This window comes from Aegilops tauschii, chromosome 7 (genome assembly GCF_002575655.3).
Source record: "Aegilops tauschii subsp. strangulata cultivar AL8/78 chromosome 7, Aet v6.0, whole genome shotgun sequence".
Taxonomy (NCBI): domain Eukaryota; kingdom Viridiplantae; phylum Streptophyta; class Magnoliopsida; order Poales; family Poaceae; genus Aegilops; species Aegilops tauschii.
Window position 1 is genome coordinate 43052044 of NC_053041.3, and position 14565 is coordinate 43066608.

At 47.1% G+C, this 14565-nt stretch overlaps 2 protein-coding genes across 2 annotated transcripts; both read left to right on the plus strand.

Annotated features, from left to right (window-relative positions):
• The first annotated feature begins 2202 nt into the window (after positions 1–2202).
• Positions 2203–3194, plus strand: LOC109749072 (uncharacterized protein At4g22758-like). Its single transcript, XM_020308064.4, has 2 exons — positions 2203–2691; positions 2792–3194. The coding sequence occupies exons 1-2, from the start codon at positions 2397–2399 to the stop codon at positions 2899–2901; spliced, it is 405 nt and encodes a 134-aa protein (XP_020163653.1). The 5' UTR covers positions 2203–2396; the 3' UTR covers positions 2902–3194.
• A 3124-nt stretch (positions 3195–6318) lies between these two features.
• On the plus strand, positions 6319–8494 carry LOC109749058 (uncharacterized). The gene is made up of 2 exons (XM_020308055.1): positions 6319–6885; positions 8192–8494. The coding sequence occupies exons 1-2, from the start codon at positions 6319–6321 to the stop codon at positions 8492–8494; spliced, it is 870 nt and encodes a 289-aa protein (XP_020163644.1).
• Positions 8495–14565: the final 6071 nt, after the last annotated feature.

The window sequence follows — 14565 nt, forward strand, 5'->3', positions numbered from 1 at the left end:
CGATAAATTAACGGTCACTTGCTACTGTCTGTAAGTACTACTTCTGTCATTAAGTCTCTATATATAGCTCAGCTCTTTCATTGCATGTATTTATAATTATCCTCACTATATTATGCAGATTGAAGATCGTCGAGTGCAGAAAAGCAGAAATGTGTGATATTGGGTTCATTAACACAAATCTCATAGATGAATTTCAGGTTAAAAAGAGCGCCGAAGAGGCCAAGGCCAACTTGCTCAAATCATTGTTAATAAATCAAACCAAAGATTTAATACTCTTTCCTTACAACTTCAAGTGAGTGTTACTGTCGTGTGCATATTCGGTTTCCCTTATTACTCGAGCGAGGTTATAGTAATGTAATTGATGAGTTATGCATGCGTGCGCAGCTTCCACTATATTCTTCTGGAGATTAAGCTTGAGCGGGGACTAGTAACCGTCTTAGACTCGGGACGAAAAGATCCCGAGACCTATGCGTACAGGACTAAAATTCTCAACAAGTAACTTCAATCGATCATTATCGCACCATATCGGCAACTTTTTGTTCATTTCCTAATATCTCAAATAATAATTATTTTCTTTGTCTTGCAGGGTTTGGAAACCGTTCACTGCAGAAGCTCCGGGACTGCCGAAGGAGCTGCGATATACATACCCGAAAGTAAGTACTACTAGCTAGCTAGTTGCGCGCATCTCCCGTTGATTCTAGCTACTTTCATCAATGCCATTTATAATGCTTCATTATCAGTTTGATTGACCTCTATTTCTCGTAAAGTGCTTGTGGCAGGAATAAGGTAATGATTACTGTGGACACTACGTGTGCGAGTTCATCTATAACGCGACTTGCAAAGGTAAGCGGGGCTACTCTAAAAGACAATATGAAGTGCGTAAGCAATAATATTCACAATTTCATTTTATTACACCATCATTTCTGTTGAGTTTCATTCATATATATGTATTAACCCCCTTCTTCAAATTAGACGTGGCAGATGCGGAATGAACTCCTACCACAAGATCGCATGAAAGCAATTCAAGAGGAATTGGCGGGATTCTTTCTTGACCACGTCATCAATAAAGCCGGAGAATACCATGTGGAAGTTGAGTTCAAATACTAGGGGATTGTAAGAGATCTTACATATTGTATATGTATGTAGCCAGTAGCGTCGGATAGATAATACGAAAACTTGTTGTTCGACCAATCTCTCGGAGAAGGGGAGGTCGATCACTTCCCTCGGTATGCATGACGAACTTCTGTACTTAATGGTTTCCTTCATTTTCTTACTAGCTAGCGTGTCGAGGGCCTCTCTATGTATAGTACGTAGCGTCGACCAAGCACGGAGATAAGAGAGGACACTTCTCTCTATTAATTAATTAGCTACCTAACACAATATATGAAACACCTTAATTAACCATACAAAACCCCCAAATCCACCCCTTTTCAGAAGAAAAAACAAAAACCCTAGCCCCTGAACAGCTAACGCGTGGATGCCTATTGGTCACGGTTGGTGCCACCAACCGGGACTAAAGGGCCTCCTGCCTGGGCTCGCAGCACCGGCCACGTGGAGGCCCATCTGTCCCAGTTAGTATAAGAACCGGGACTAAAGGCCTAGGCATTAGTAACGACCCTTTAGTCCAGGTTCCCCAACCGGGATAGATGGACCTTATGAACCGGGACAAATGACCCTTTTTCTACTAGTGACCGGTGCCTATTTCTACAGGAGAGACGCTTAGTTAAGCATCTATCCTGTACAAATAAGCACCAGTGCTTAAGGAAATTTTGATTTATTTCTCTAAGCACCTCCTCTAAGCACCTTTCATTATACAAGGTCTGAGTGTCCTGCGACAAGCTAGCCTACCCTGCCCATTTTGTCAGTTAGGCGATCCATCATGGGCCGTCACCATAGTGGATTCCGTTCGAGTCTTGGGGAAGACGTGGACGTACATTCGTCAACCCGGCCGCCCTGCTCGCGGGCATCCAGCACGTACCCACGATCGTAGCACGTTACAACAGCCGATCACCGCATAGCCAAAGTAAGCTAACGCCTCCCCCGGTTTAACTCCATCGACGCCGTCGTGCATTCCGTCATCCCCCGCCACGTGGCCTCGCATCGTTCGTACGTGCCGCTTCGCTCCCTCCACCTATCACTACCCAGCACCGGTTCAGTCGTCGTCTTCTACCCTGCGACCGCGACCAATGCCATATCGAATTTGCTCACTACCATTACCCAGCACTCAGCAAGCACACATAGTCTCTGTACATATATATAGGTTGCCAGATACAGTGCCAGTGCAAACATCAGTCAGTCAGACAACGGACCACTCTCTCGCGCCTTTAGAAGCCACGTATGTACGCACCGTCGATCGACCTTGATTGATTACTCTCTCTGTCCTGTCCTGGCCGGCCATGCGGAGCTCCGTGCACGTCCCGGCCGCGGTGGAGGCGCTGCTGGGCCACCCGGTGGCGGCGCTGTCGGAGAGGCCCGCGCCACGGCTGACGCGGCTGCTGGTGAACGTGATGGTGGAGCGGAGCCTGTGGCCGGTGCACGTGCTGCTGGGCGCTGACGCCACGGTGGCCGACCTGGCACGTGCCGCGGTCGACGCCTATGCCGCCGAGGGGCGCAGGCCGCCGCTCCCGGCCGATGGCGCGACCGACGCGGCCGCGCGGCTCGAGCTGCATCTCTCCAAGTATGCCCTTGACGGTAAGTAGTAAGATCCAGGCCGCGTTGCGTACGCCTTTCTTCCAGTTTCTCCTTTAAACCTCCCCGGCGGCCTGAATTGATCAAGCTTCCGTTGATGCAGCTCTGGACCCGGACGCAAAGGTGGTGGACCTGGGCTCTCGCAACTTCTTCCTCTGCGCCACCAGGTCGAGCCAGAGATCAGATCATCATCTGCTTGTTCAAGGAAAGTAGTGTGTGCCATGTAAAACGAGTTGGCATGTCGGCATATGTGGAGTATATATAACTGACGTTGGATCCTTCTTTGGTTGATCGGTCTGCGAGATCCTCTGGATGAATGTGTATGTGGTATTAGCTTAGGTATACGTACAGTTAGGCCAAGGAAGAATTTCCAGTTTAATTTGTATGAAAGAGTCCGTGACAAATGGTAAAAAAAATGTTTGATGGAAGCATGAAATTGTAATATTGGAAGTAAGCCGTCTACATGGTGGTTACATGATGCAAAATAAATTGTCATGTTGGACACAGATCACACAAAATTGAAACAACCACCAGTTGATATGGAAGCAAATTTGCTAGACATTAGAAGCAAAATGAATTGATATGATTTTCTATGTTACGAGAATATGCATCAGATCCTCGCAAAAAAAAAAACATGCATCCGATGTTCACAAGGATTGCCAGATGCACAATTTCCGCCATGCTGATTTTGAAGCACGAATGAAGCAGTAAGAACACAATTAGTGCTATTGGCGTGATTTGCTGAGAGTAATTGACAGAAACAAAACGTAGTAATTAGTACACTAGCACATGCAAACTACCAAGGCCCACGTCTCCAATCAGACGCCCAAGACTTCAATCCAACGATGCAGCACTAGTCTGATGAAAGCCAACTACCAGTAGTCTGATTGCTAGCGCTCCCCTTATATATTTAGGCGACATGAACTTTTCTATAGCTATCATATCAAATGGTCATGGGTGGAAAAGGCCAATATTAGAGTAAAAATCTAGATGAGACAAGCGGAAAGTGGATGCAATAGATAAGTTGTAGGGAATAGGAGACGTCAGGAGTCAGAGCATCTCTAGCAAACAGAGACATCCGGCAAAATAACCGCCGGTCCGACAAAAAAACTGCCACATTTTAATTTTCCTAGGCATCTCCAGGTTTTGCTGCATGGGGAGGGTTTTGCTTTGTCCATTGTATACGATTTCATGTCAATTCGTGTGCTTTGTCTTGTGGGGCCAACCATGGACCCTTCATATCTTCGGCTTTTTATTCCCCCACTTTCAAAGCACCAACTCCCAGCAAAATTGCCCCATCCAGCTCATGTTTGTCGAATGTAGCCATTATGTTTCGTGGTAAATGCGCCAATCTGTGTGGTTCAATCTAACTTATCAAAGTTGGACCTGCACGAAGAGAGCTCGAGCGATCAAATTAAACCAATCGCAAAGTTATTTTAAAACCGGTCATCTGCCTTTTTCAATGAAAACAACAAAAAAAAGTTACAAGATCGCAAAAGGACATGTTGAAAGGGAAAAACAGAATGCACCAAGAAATGGGAGTTTAATTGAAGTCCGGGACAAGCTAGGGAAAGGATTTGTGACACGCAGGTGCGGGGGCACCAAGCCCCTCAAGCGTGTTTTTCCTTTTGGCTTTCGATTTTCAACATTGCATATCTTTTGAATGAAAAATCCAAATTAAATTATGTTTTTATATTTGTGTTTCTCGTAACGAAGGCTTTCAAATAAAATCCAATTTGAATACCTTTTGATGACTTTTTAAAAATTCTGTTAAGTTCCAACTTTTAAAACTTAGTACGAGCGACCGCCAAAATCATAACTTTAGTACCCACGGCCGAAAAAACATGTTTAAAGTTTCAACTCTGAAACTTGATATGAGTGGCCGATAAAATTGTAAATTTCAGATGCAAAATTGCACGTCTCAAAAATTAAAACTTAAAATTTATCGTGCCCTCATGCAGGATCCAACTGCTTTAGGGATCAGACAATGGGGCAGCCACCAAGTGGTCAGCTTGATAAGTTATCAACAAAAATATTGCAATCAATCGGGAAGCCAGACTGGACTGGACAGGTTCTTCATGCTCCTAAAACTGCGTGTCCCATTTTGTCAGTTAGGCGATCCATCATGGGCAGTCTCCATATATAGTGGATTCTGTTCGAGTCTTGGGGAAGACGTGGACGTACATTCGTCGTCACGGCCGCCGTGCCCCCGGCCATCCAGCACGTACCCCGATCAATCATGGGCCATTTCCGTAATGAATTCCGTTCGAGTCTTGGGGAGGACGTGGACGTACATTCGCCGCCCCGGCCGCCGTGCCCCCGGCCGTCCAGCACGTACCCCAATCGAAGCACGCTACAACGACCGATCACCGCATAGCCAGAGTCAGCTAACGCCTCCCCCGGTTGAACTCCATCGACGCCGTCGTATTTGCCGTCATCCCGCGCCCCGTAGCCTCGTATCGTTCGTACGTGCCTCTTCGCTCCCTCCACCTATCACGACCCAGCACTGATTCAGTCGTCGTCTTCTACCCTGCGACCGCGACCAATACCATATCGAATTTGCTCACTATCACTACCCACCACGTAGCCACGTAGCCACGTACACAAAGCCTATACATGCATATATATAAGTTGTCAGTGTCAGTGCAAACAACAGTCAGGCAGACAACGGTCCACTCTCTCGCGCCTTTAGAACCCACGAGTACGTACGCACAATCTTAATTGATTTCTCTCTCCGTCCCGGCCGGCCATGAGGAGCTCAGTTGCACGTGCCAGCCGCGGTGGAGGCGCTGCTGGGCCACCCAGTGGCGGCCCTGTCGGAGAGGCCGGCCCCGCGGCTGACGCGGCTGCTGTTAAACGTCACGGTGGAGCGGAGCCTTTGGCCGGTGCACGTGCTGCTGGGCGCCGACGCCACCGTGGCCGACCTCGCGTGTGCCGCCGTCGCCGCCTATGCCGCCGAGGGCGCAGGCCGCCGCTCCCTGCCGATGACACCGCCACAGACGCGGCCGCACGGTTCGAGTTGCACCTCTCCAAATACGCCCTCCACGGTAAGTAAGATCCAGGCCGCGTTGCGTATGCTGTGGCAATAAGCCTCGGCTAGGGTTGGACACGGCGAGCGCGTGCCGCGTCGGGCTCGGGCCGGAGCGAACTTGGGTGCGTACGTGCGCGCCCAAGTGTAGGTGTGCGTGTGTGCGTGGGTTAGCGCGTGTGCGCGGGTTCAGTTAGCGAAGGACCAGGGTGTGGGCCGTGTAGGGCGCGTGGAGTGGCCACGGTAATCGCGTCAGAGCGCGATGGGCGGGCACGAGCCAGAGCGTGCAGGGCGCGGCGAGTGGGAGGTGGGTGAGTCGTGGAGCAGCTCGGGCATGTCCGTGCGCTTGGGTATAAAACCCTCTCCCCGCTGTGTGAGTCACTGAGGAGAACGAGTTCGTGCTCGTGGTGAAATACAGTGAAACCCGTATGTGCCGGGGGGGGGGGGGGGGGGGCGTTCGTGCGCCGGCAAATCCTGTGTGTTCCTTCTCCTCCCTGCCGAGCTTGTCTCCGGTGATCACCGTCGTGTGTCGTAGCCCGCTGCACCAACAATTGGTATCAGAGAGAGGTGATGGAGCGAGGTGAGGGAGATCGCCGGCGTCGATGGCTCTGGTTCCACATGGCAGAGGCAGCGCGGGCGGATCAGTGTCCATGGGGATGCCGGTGCTCGCGCCGGACGGCTACACCGTGTGGGCGATCAAGGCACAGGCGATCCTTGATGCCCACACGCTGCGGGAGGCGGTGGCGCCGGCGGGCGACGCGGCGGTGAATGGCAAAAAGTGCAAGACGGCGCGGGCGATGTTCCTGTCGGGGCTGCCGGAGGACGTGCTGCTCTCGGTGGCGACGAAGCCCACCGCCAGGGAGGTATGGGACTCCCTGAAGGTGAGGTTCGTCGGGGCCGAGCGGGTGCGCGCGACGAGGAGAGCGACGCTGCGCGGCGAGCTTGATCGGCTGAAGATGGAGGACGGCGAGTCGCTGGACGCGTACGCGGGAAGACTTGTAATTCGCTGGCCTAGGCGAGACGTTGGGCGAGACGGAGCTGGTGAAGAAGCTCCGGACACGGTGCCGGACCGACTCTTCCCCGTTGTCGCCGGCATCGAACAGTTCTGCGTCCTCGAGGAGCTGACGTACGACGAGGCGCTCGGGTGGCTGCGCGCATTCGACGAGCGGGTCACTACTAGGAAAAGGCCTGCTAGTGGTGCACATATTTTGCCTACTAATGGCGCACTACAGGTGCGCCACTAGCATCACGCCATTAGAGTTTTTTACTAATGGCGCACCAGGCAGTGCGCCATTAGTACACCACACGGTGCGCCATTACTATCTGACTTAGTAATGACACACCACATAGAAGTGCGCCATTACTAACATTTTTTTTTCAAAAATATTTTTTTCAAATCGTACTCCGTGGTCAAACTTCCCAAAAGGTCACCCATCCTCACACTACTCCAGCCCAAGCACACTTAACTTCAAAGTTCTATCCAACCCCACCACCAGCTCACTTCACAAGCACTTGTTGATATATCTATCATATCAATCCTATTAAACCTTGTTGATGTCTAGGACTTTGTTCATGAGTGTGATGAAATTTTGAAAAAATATTTCAAACTTCCCGGTCATATTACGTATCATATTTTGAAAAAAAATTCCAAAAAAAAAAGTTTTTTTGAAACCAATTTTTTTCTGTTACTAGTGGCGCACCTAGCAAATGGTGCGCCACTAGTAAGTTTGAATTTTTTTTATTTCCCCCCTCTAGATCTTAAAAGCCCCGTATCTTTCGTTATGTTAGGTTTTTGGAGATTTTGAAGATGTTGAATGGGGTTTCCCCGGTTCAATTCGTATGTAACTTTTTGAGTAGATGATTTTTCATATATAAAACTTTTTAATCCGAGTTCGTATGCAAAAGTTATGCCCATTTTACAAATTACAGAGAGATTTTGCAAATAAAGTCGAAATTCATATTTGTAAATTTTCCCAACAACTAGACCACATATCACATGGGAAACTTATTTTATTTTATTTTTTTGACATTTCCATCATTTTCTTTTATTATTTTTAAACTGAAAAGGCGGTCGGGGGTGGGGGGTGTGCATTCGGTGGAATTTTTGGGCAAAGTTAGTAATGACGCACCACACCCATGGTGCGCCATTACTAACTTTGAAAAAAAAATATTAGTAGTGGCGCACGTGGTGCGCCATTACAAGTTTAACTAGTAATGGCGCACTGTCCCCTGGTGCGTCATTACTAGTTTTGAAAAAAATAAAAAAAATTAGTAGTGGCGCACCGAGGGTGTGGTGCGCTAGTAATGGCGCACTATCCCTTGGTGCGCCATTACTAGTTTTGAAAAAAAAAATGTTAGTAGTGGTGCACCGTAGATGTGGTGCGCCATTAGTATTTGGACACTAATGGCGTACCAACACATGGTGCGCCATTAGTATATAGTTGTCCATATTATCTATAGCCCTTTTCCTAGTAGTGGGTGCGGCGCCGTGGGCAAAGCAGCGGCGAGCGGGCGGATGGGCAGCTTCTGTACACGGCGGCGCAGTGGCGAGCGCAGGAGCGGCAGCCAGGCGGAGCGCGGGACGACGACGACACGCGCAGCCAGGCGTTGGGCTTCGGCGGCAACAAACGCGGCCGCTGCTACAAGTGCGGCGAACGGGGCCATTTCAAGCGGGATTGCCCGCAGCTGCGCAAGGCGGCGGCGGCGGAGCATGCGATGATGGCGGACGCCGGCAGTCGAGGACGGTGGCCTCCTCTGAGCCTTGGCTTAAGGGGGTGAAATCTAGGCAATAAGCCTCGGCTAGGGTTGCACACGGCAAGCGCGTGCATGCGCGCAGGGGCCGCGTCGGGCTCGGGCCGGAGCGAACTTGGGTGCGTGCGTGCGCGCCCAAGTGTAGGTGTGCGTGTGTGCGTGAGTTAGCGCGTGTGCGTGGGTTCAGTTAGCGAAGGACCAGGGCGTGGGCCGCGTAGGGCTTGTGGAGTGGCCGCGGCGATCGCGTCAGAGCGCGATGGGTGGGCGCGGCGAGTGGGAGGTGGGTGAGTCGTGGAGCAGCTCAGGCATGTCCGTGCGCTCGGGTATAAAACCCTCTCCCCCTGTGTGAGTCGCTGAGGAGAACGAGTTGGTGCTCGTGGTGAAATACAGTGAAACCCATACATGCGGGGGGCGTTTGTGCGACGGCAAATCCTGTGTGTTAGGCTAGCTCTAGATTTCTTGTTATATCTTTTATTCTGCCTTGTAAGAGAGCCTTCTCATCATATTGTATTGCTCGGCCATGCACTGTATTGTGCCATGTTGCTTTATATATATAAGGGGCGAAAGCCTGTTTTGAAGAGACATCTGGAAAGAAAGGCTTTGAAGGAAGCAGACGCATCGTAACAAAATGTATGTTGCTGCGATGCCACTTCATTTTCTAGTGGCACAGGCTACCATTCCAGCTTCTACGGTGTAAGAATTGTGAGATCTTTGAAGCTATAACATATGTTTAGTCTATTTAGGTAATGAATCTACGTACTAAGGATACACAACCTCCATCTGTTTCGTCTCTTTGCAATTTCCTTTCAGAGTTTAACTATACAAAATTCACGTCGTTGTTGTACTATGTGCGGTATCGACCGCCTAGCCAACGTACTTGCACCCACCCACCAAAGATCGAGCAGGAGATGTGTTCGACACTAAGTGCCCCGCATAATTTCGGAAGTCAAGTTTGGACCAAAGCATGCACCCTCGCATATTTTCCTTACATTTTTTTAGTTTTCTACTACTTTTTCATTGTGTGGCCTTCTTAAGATGTGAATTTTCTTCCTTGCAAACAATTATGAAATCTACACTTGCGAATCGGTTGCACAGAGAGAGTGGATCGGAAGAAAATGGGAGAAGGGAGTGAGAGGGTGTGTTGTGGGGAGAAATGGTATAGGAGGGGACTAAGGGTAAGCTAAAGGAAAATTAGGATAAGTAGGGGTTTTATATGCTATAGGGAGGTGAGGTGGAATCTTTGATTGCAAATAATTCAACACTTGTGAGCCTAATATGCGTCTCATCTCTATCGTGTATTTAACTAGTGAAGGCCTAGTATAGAGTCCGATGGTAATAATGTACACAATTCCAGCTCACGGTGGTGTCTTTTTTGCTAACAATGTTCCATTTGATGATGACAGCACTGATGGGGAGCGAGGTGACCAACACCAACAACAAAGCCTTTAGTCCCAAACAAGTTGGGGTAGGCTAGAGGTGAAACCCATAAGATCTCGTAACCAACTCATGGCTCTGGCACATGGATAGCAAGCTTCCACGCACCCCTGTCCATAGCTAACTCTTTGGTGATACTCCAATCCTTCAGATCTCTCTTAACGGACTCCTCCCATGTCAAATTCGGTCTACCCCGCCCTCTCTTGACATTCTCCGCACGCTTTAGCCGTCCGCTATGCACTGGAGCTTCTGGAGGCCTGCGCTGAATATGCCCAAACCATCTCAGACGATGTTGGACAAGCTTCTCCTCAATTGGTGCTACCCCAACTCTATCTCGTATATCATCATTCCGAACTCGATCCTTCCTCGTGTGGCCACACATCCATCTCAACATACGCATCTCCGCCACACCTAACTGTTGAACATGTTGCCTTTTAGTCGGCCAACACTCCGCGCCATACAACATTGCGGGTCGAACCGCCGTCCTGTAGAACTTGCCTTTTAGCTTTTGTGGCACTCTCTTGTCACAGAGAATGCCAGAAGCTTGGCGCCACTTCATCCATCCGGCTTTGATTCGATGGTTCACATCTTCATCAATACCCCCATCCTCCTGCAACATTGACCCCAAATACCGAAAGGTGTCCTTCCGAGGTACCACCCGGCCATCAAGGCTAACCTCCTCCTCCTCACACCTAGTAGTACTGAAACCGCACATCATGTACTCGGTTTTAGTTCTACTAAGCCTAAACCCTTTCGATTCCAAGGTTTGTCTTCATAACTCTAACTTCGATGGGGAGCAAGGTGACCATTGGTACTAAATAGTACCGGTTTTCCTCTCCCATCTGTGATGATCAATCAACCAGTACTGTTTTTCTAGTAGTGTGCCTTGAGCTTGCATGAACGTAGTAGAATTGTATAGTTTGACAAATAAAGCAAGTCATGCAGCCCACAAACATTAACCTTTATATTATTTGTCAATATCATTCACCCAATTTGTGTTGATTAGGTTACATGTGAGAATCACCCATATCTTGCACCCTAGTACTCGCTATTTTTCAATTTTTCAACTAGCAGTTTGTTAGTTGCAGCGATTGGTTAGACAAGCTGACTAGCGACTTGATATCTGCTTATAAATAGAAGATTTATATCTTTTGGAGCAAAGAATCGAAGAAATCCTTAACCATATCCATGGTTTGATGACGATTCATGCTACACAAATTTTACCATTCTACTGCTAGATAACACTGAATTATATGTAAAAGAGCTTCAATAAAAAAACCGCACGTAATTAATCCGATATAAATGTTCTAGCAACCACACGATTGGCTCACAAATTTATACACCAAGAGCCATACATCGAGTATGTTCTTTGCATGATGAATCATTTGAATTGGCACCTACCTTTTGTCCTGCATCAACTCTTAGATACTATCTCTCTGTTCCGAACTATATGATGTTCCAACTTTTTTGTATCGAATGATAGAGACGTGTTTTGGTGTGTTTGTTCACTCATTTCAGTCTGTATATAGTCCATATTGAAGTATCCAAAACATCTTATAATTAGGACTGGAGGTAGTAGAATGTAAGAAAAAAAAGAGATAGATCAGCTTGAGAATAGGAGACATTAGGAAAGGAAGACATCACACGAAGGAAACCCTCTGTAAACGCTTCGTAACACACAATATGTGCCTTTGGTGCCACTCAGTTTTCTAATGGAGGGGGCTAGCAATCCATCTTCTGAGATCTAGAACGTCATAAGATCTTTGAAATAGACGGAGTTTAGTATCTTTAGATAATGAATGTAACTACTAAGGACACACAATCTTGATTTGTTTCATCTATTTGAAATTTTCTTCTAGAGTTTAACTATACAAAATTTACCTTGTTGTTGTACTTTGTGCGATATTGACTGCCTCGTACTTGCAATCACCCACTGATAGATTGAGTGAGAGATGTGCTCGACACTAAGTTCCCCGCTCCTATCTCCTCTAAGCGCAACTCACTAGTTTTAATTAGTTCCCGGTTAACTACCACATGCTCCCTAAAAATGAGTTACTTAACTAGGACATCAGCACATTTCATGAGTGCAAACTGAATGGGCTATTTCCATCTATAGTAATTAAGCTGGATAAATTTAATCATAAACTAGCTAATTGATTGAAACATGTAAGAAATGATCAGTTCAAAACATTCATTTCATGCATCTTGCAGTGGTAGTCTTGGACGGCTAAAGCTAAACACATATTTAGTAGCCTATCTAGAGGCAGTTACAAACAACAGAAATATGAAGAGTTTCAAGGAATAGAAGGCACTGGGAAAGAGGCAAAATTTTCTCTTGGCCTGATCAACATCAAATCTTATGGAGTTGAACCTGTGCACTCAAGAATACAAGTCATAGAATAGAAATATGTCGATCAACCCAAGAAAGATGGGCTAGTGCTCCATTGACTGGTTGCTTTTCCTAGCCATGTAAGGTAAAGTAAAATAAATGATATAAGAAACATAATTAGTGAAACTTCAAAGTCTAAATGTAGCACCCCTTGTGCGATTATATGAATATCTTCATGTGAAAATTTCCATAAGATACTGGCAGTATCCCACCCATACATTGTTATAACTGGTACAATATGTTTAATATTTAGATGTGTGTCGTTAGGGTAAGAATAAGATCCAGATATGTTGTTTGTACGTGATAATACTTAGTTCATCGAATTCAGGTTCAGAATGCCCATTGGGCATCTACAGGTTAGTTGGCTAGTCTTTTGTCTATGATAATACATTGGTGCGCAAAATTTGGCTTTCATGGCTAACAAGTAGTCACCGTGATACTAGATTAGTTTAGTCCAGCATTTGGATCCTGTGTGAGGTTGACTGCCATTAGATGATGCACTAACTGAAGACAAGTCGACTGTCGAAAGGCAATGTTACATGGAACACTAGATAGAACATCCACATGTAATACATGTTTTCTCTTGAAAGGCAATATGTCGAAAGGCAATATTCCGGGGAACACTAGATAGAACATCCACCAATACATTCTGTGGTTAGGCATTGGCGCCGGAGACGCGGATCCGCGGCGGAGCGGGATAGGTGACGAGGACGACCTGTGACTCCTCATGGCAAAGGTAATTTCTCACATCCCCTCCCTGGCCCCCTTCCTCTCCTTCCCTACTGTCGTAACCCCACCATCCGGCTTGTGGAGAAGTCTCAGTTGAGGAGAGGGTGGCGCTGCCGTATCCATTCTCTCCTCAGACGATATGTTTCCATTTCCATTTCCTCAATATGCCTTCTCCCAGTTGTCCTGGCTTCTTTGAGCATGGGCTGATGTGTAGGCTCGATCTATTATTTTGCAGGTCTTGCTCGCCGTTGGTTGTAACATCATCGCCTCCTAGACAGGTTTGTCTGATTCGAGAGGTGTCGTCGTCTGAGAGGTACGCACCGGTGATTCAATTTTTTTTGCCCGTCCATGCATCTTTAGTTCTATGTGCTAGTCAGTTGTTTTCTCCGAATGGCTACATGTACTTCTATAGCCTGTTAATTCCTTCTCAACTTGTTTTATTTACATGTGTATGGACAAACTAATGTGTCTTTGTGTTGGTTGTTCCTTCCTTGCCGATATGGCAACTATTTTAGATGTTGGCCAGTTAAGGTTTGTTGCACATAATAGTGGTGGGCCGCCTCCACACCTTGGGTGGTTGTCCTCTCCTTTCTTATGAGCTTGCTGCCTGCTGCGCTCGCGTCGTCGCCGTTCTTGCGCCGGTGCTGCTGCTATGTAGGGCTGCTTTGGATGGTTGCTCAGCGCTGGGGTTGCGGTCTCTACCATTGACTTTTTGGTAGTTGCTTACTGATGATTTAAAGTTGTGTCTGTTGCCAAACTTAATTTGAAAACACTGGCTTGTTTGTAGGGTTCTATTTTCTTTGCCAAGAACTTGTGATTTATGGCTGATGTCAATTCCATCTTTTTAGATGCTTGTGGAGTGCATGGGGGAGGCGCACATGGTTGATGCTTATGTTCTAGGTTGGCCATTGAGAGGGACGCCCAAGCAAACTCCGTCAGGTTTCAGGTGCACGCTAAACTTGAGAATCGTACACTCTGGTATATAAAGTTAGTTACTGGGTTTACTAGCAGTTATGAAAGTTAGAGCACATACATGCTTGATTTTACTTCCTTTCATACAGGGCATTCTATAATTACTAAGAACTGATTTGTTGAAGTTTGCCTCCCTATTTTGTCCAGATAACTACTTCTGGTTAGACAGGGGAAATAAAAGGGTAACCACATTTATATGGTCTAGCATCACGAGGTTCAGGTTCCTGCTGTTGATCAACCATTGCTTCGGTCGAGGTGGGTTATGCTTGATTATGTTCTTCTTTGTAATTTTGTTCATGGCCTACACTGGTGTTATCATCTATTCTGTTTTGAAAATTTCAATGGCTTAGTTTCATGTCCCAGTACCACTTGGAGTACAACTAAGTACCTTCTGACAGGAGAATAATGCATGTATTTACCTATGGTTATTGTTTCCTATCAGAAACATATCTGACTTGGGCCCGTTTTATGTGAGATTTGTTTTGCATTTTCTGTGTCTGTAGATGCTTAAGCTTAAGCTTCTGTCATTTGCTTCAGTTAGAGATTAAAGAAGACTGAAATTGAGTCGATGGTG

Bases quoted from the DNA above. Each gene is read 5' to 3' on its own strand.
- LOC109749058 (XM_020308055.1), top strand. From the start codon at position 6,319: ATGGCTCTGGTTCCACATGGCAGAGGCAGCGCGGGCGGATCAGTGTCC. The intron at 6,886-8,191 runs GTCACTACTAGG...TTTTCCTAGTAG, and splicing joins TGCGCGCATTCGACGAGCGG to TGGGTGCGGCGCCGTGGGCA.
- LOC109749072 (XM_020308064.4), top strand. From the start codon at position 2,397: ATGCGGAGCTCCGTGCACGTCCCGGCCGCGGTGGAGGCGCTGCTGGGC. The intron at 2,692-2,791 runs GTAAGTAGTAAG...CCGTTGATGCAG, and splicing joins CTCCAAGTATGCCCTTGACG to CTCTGGACCCGGACGCAAAG.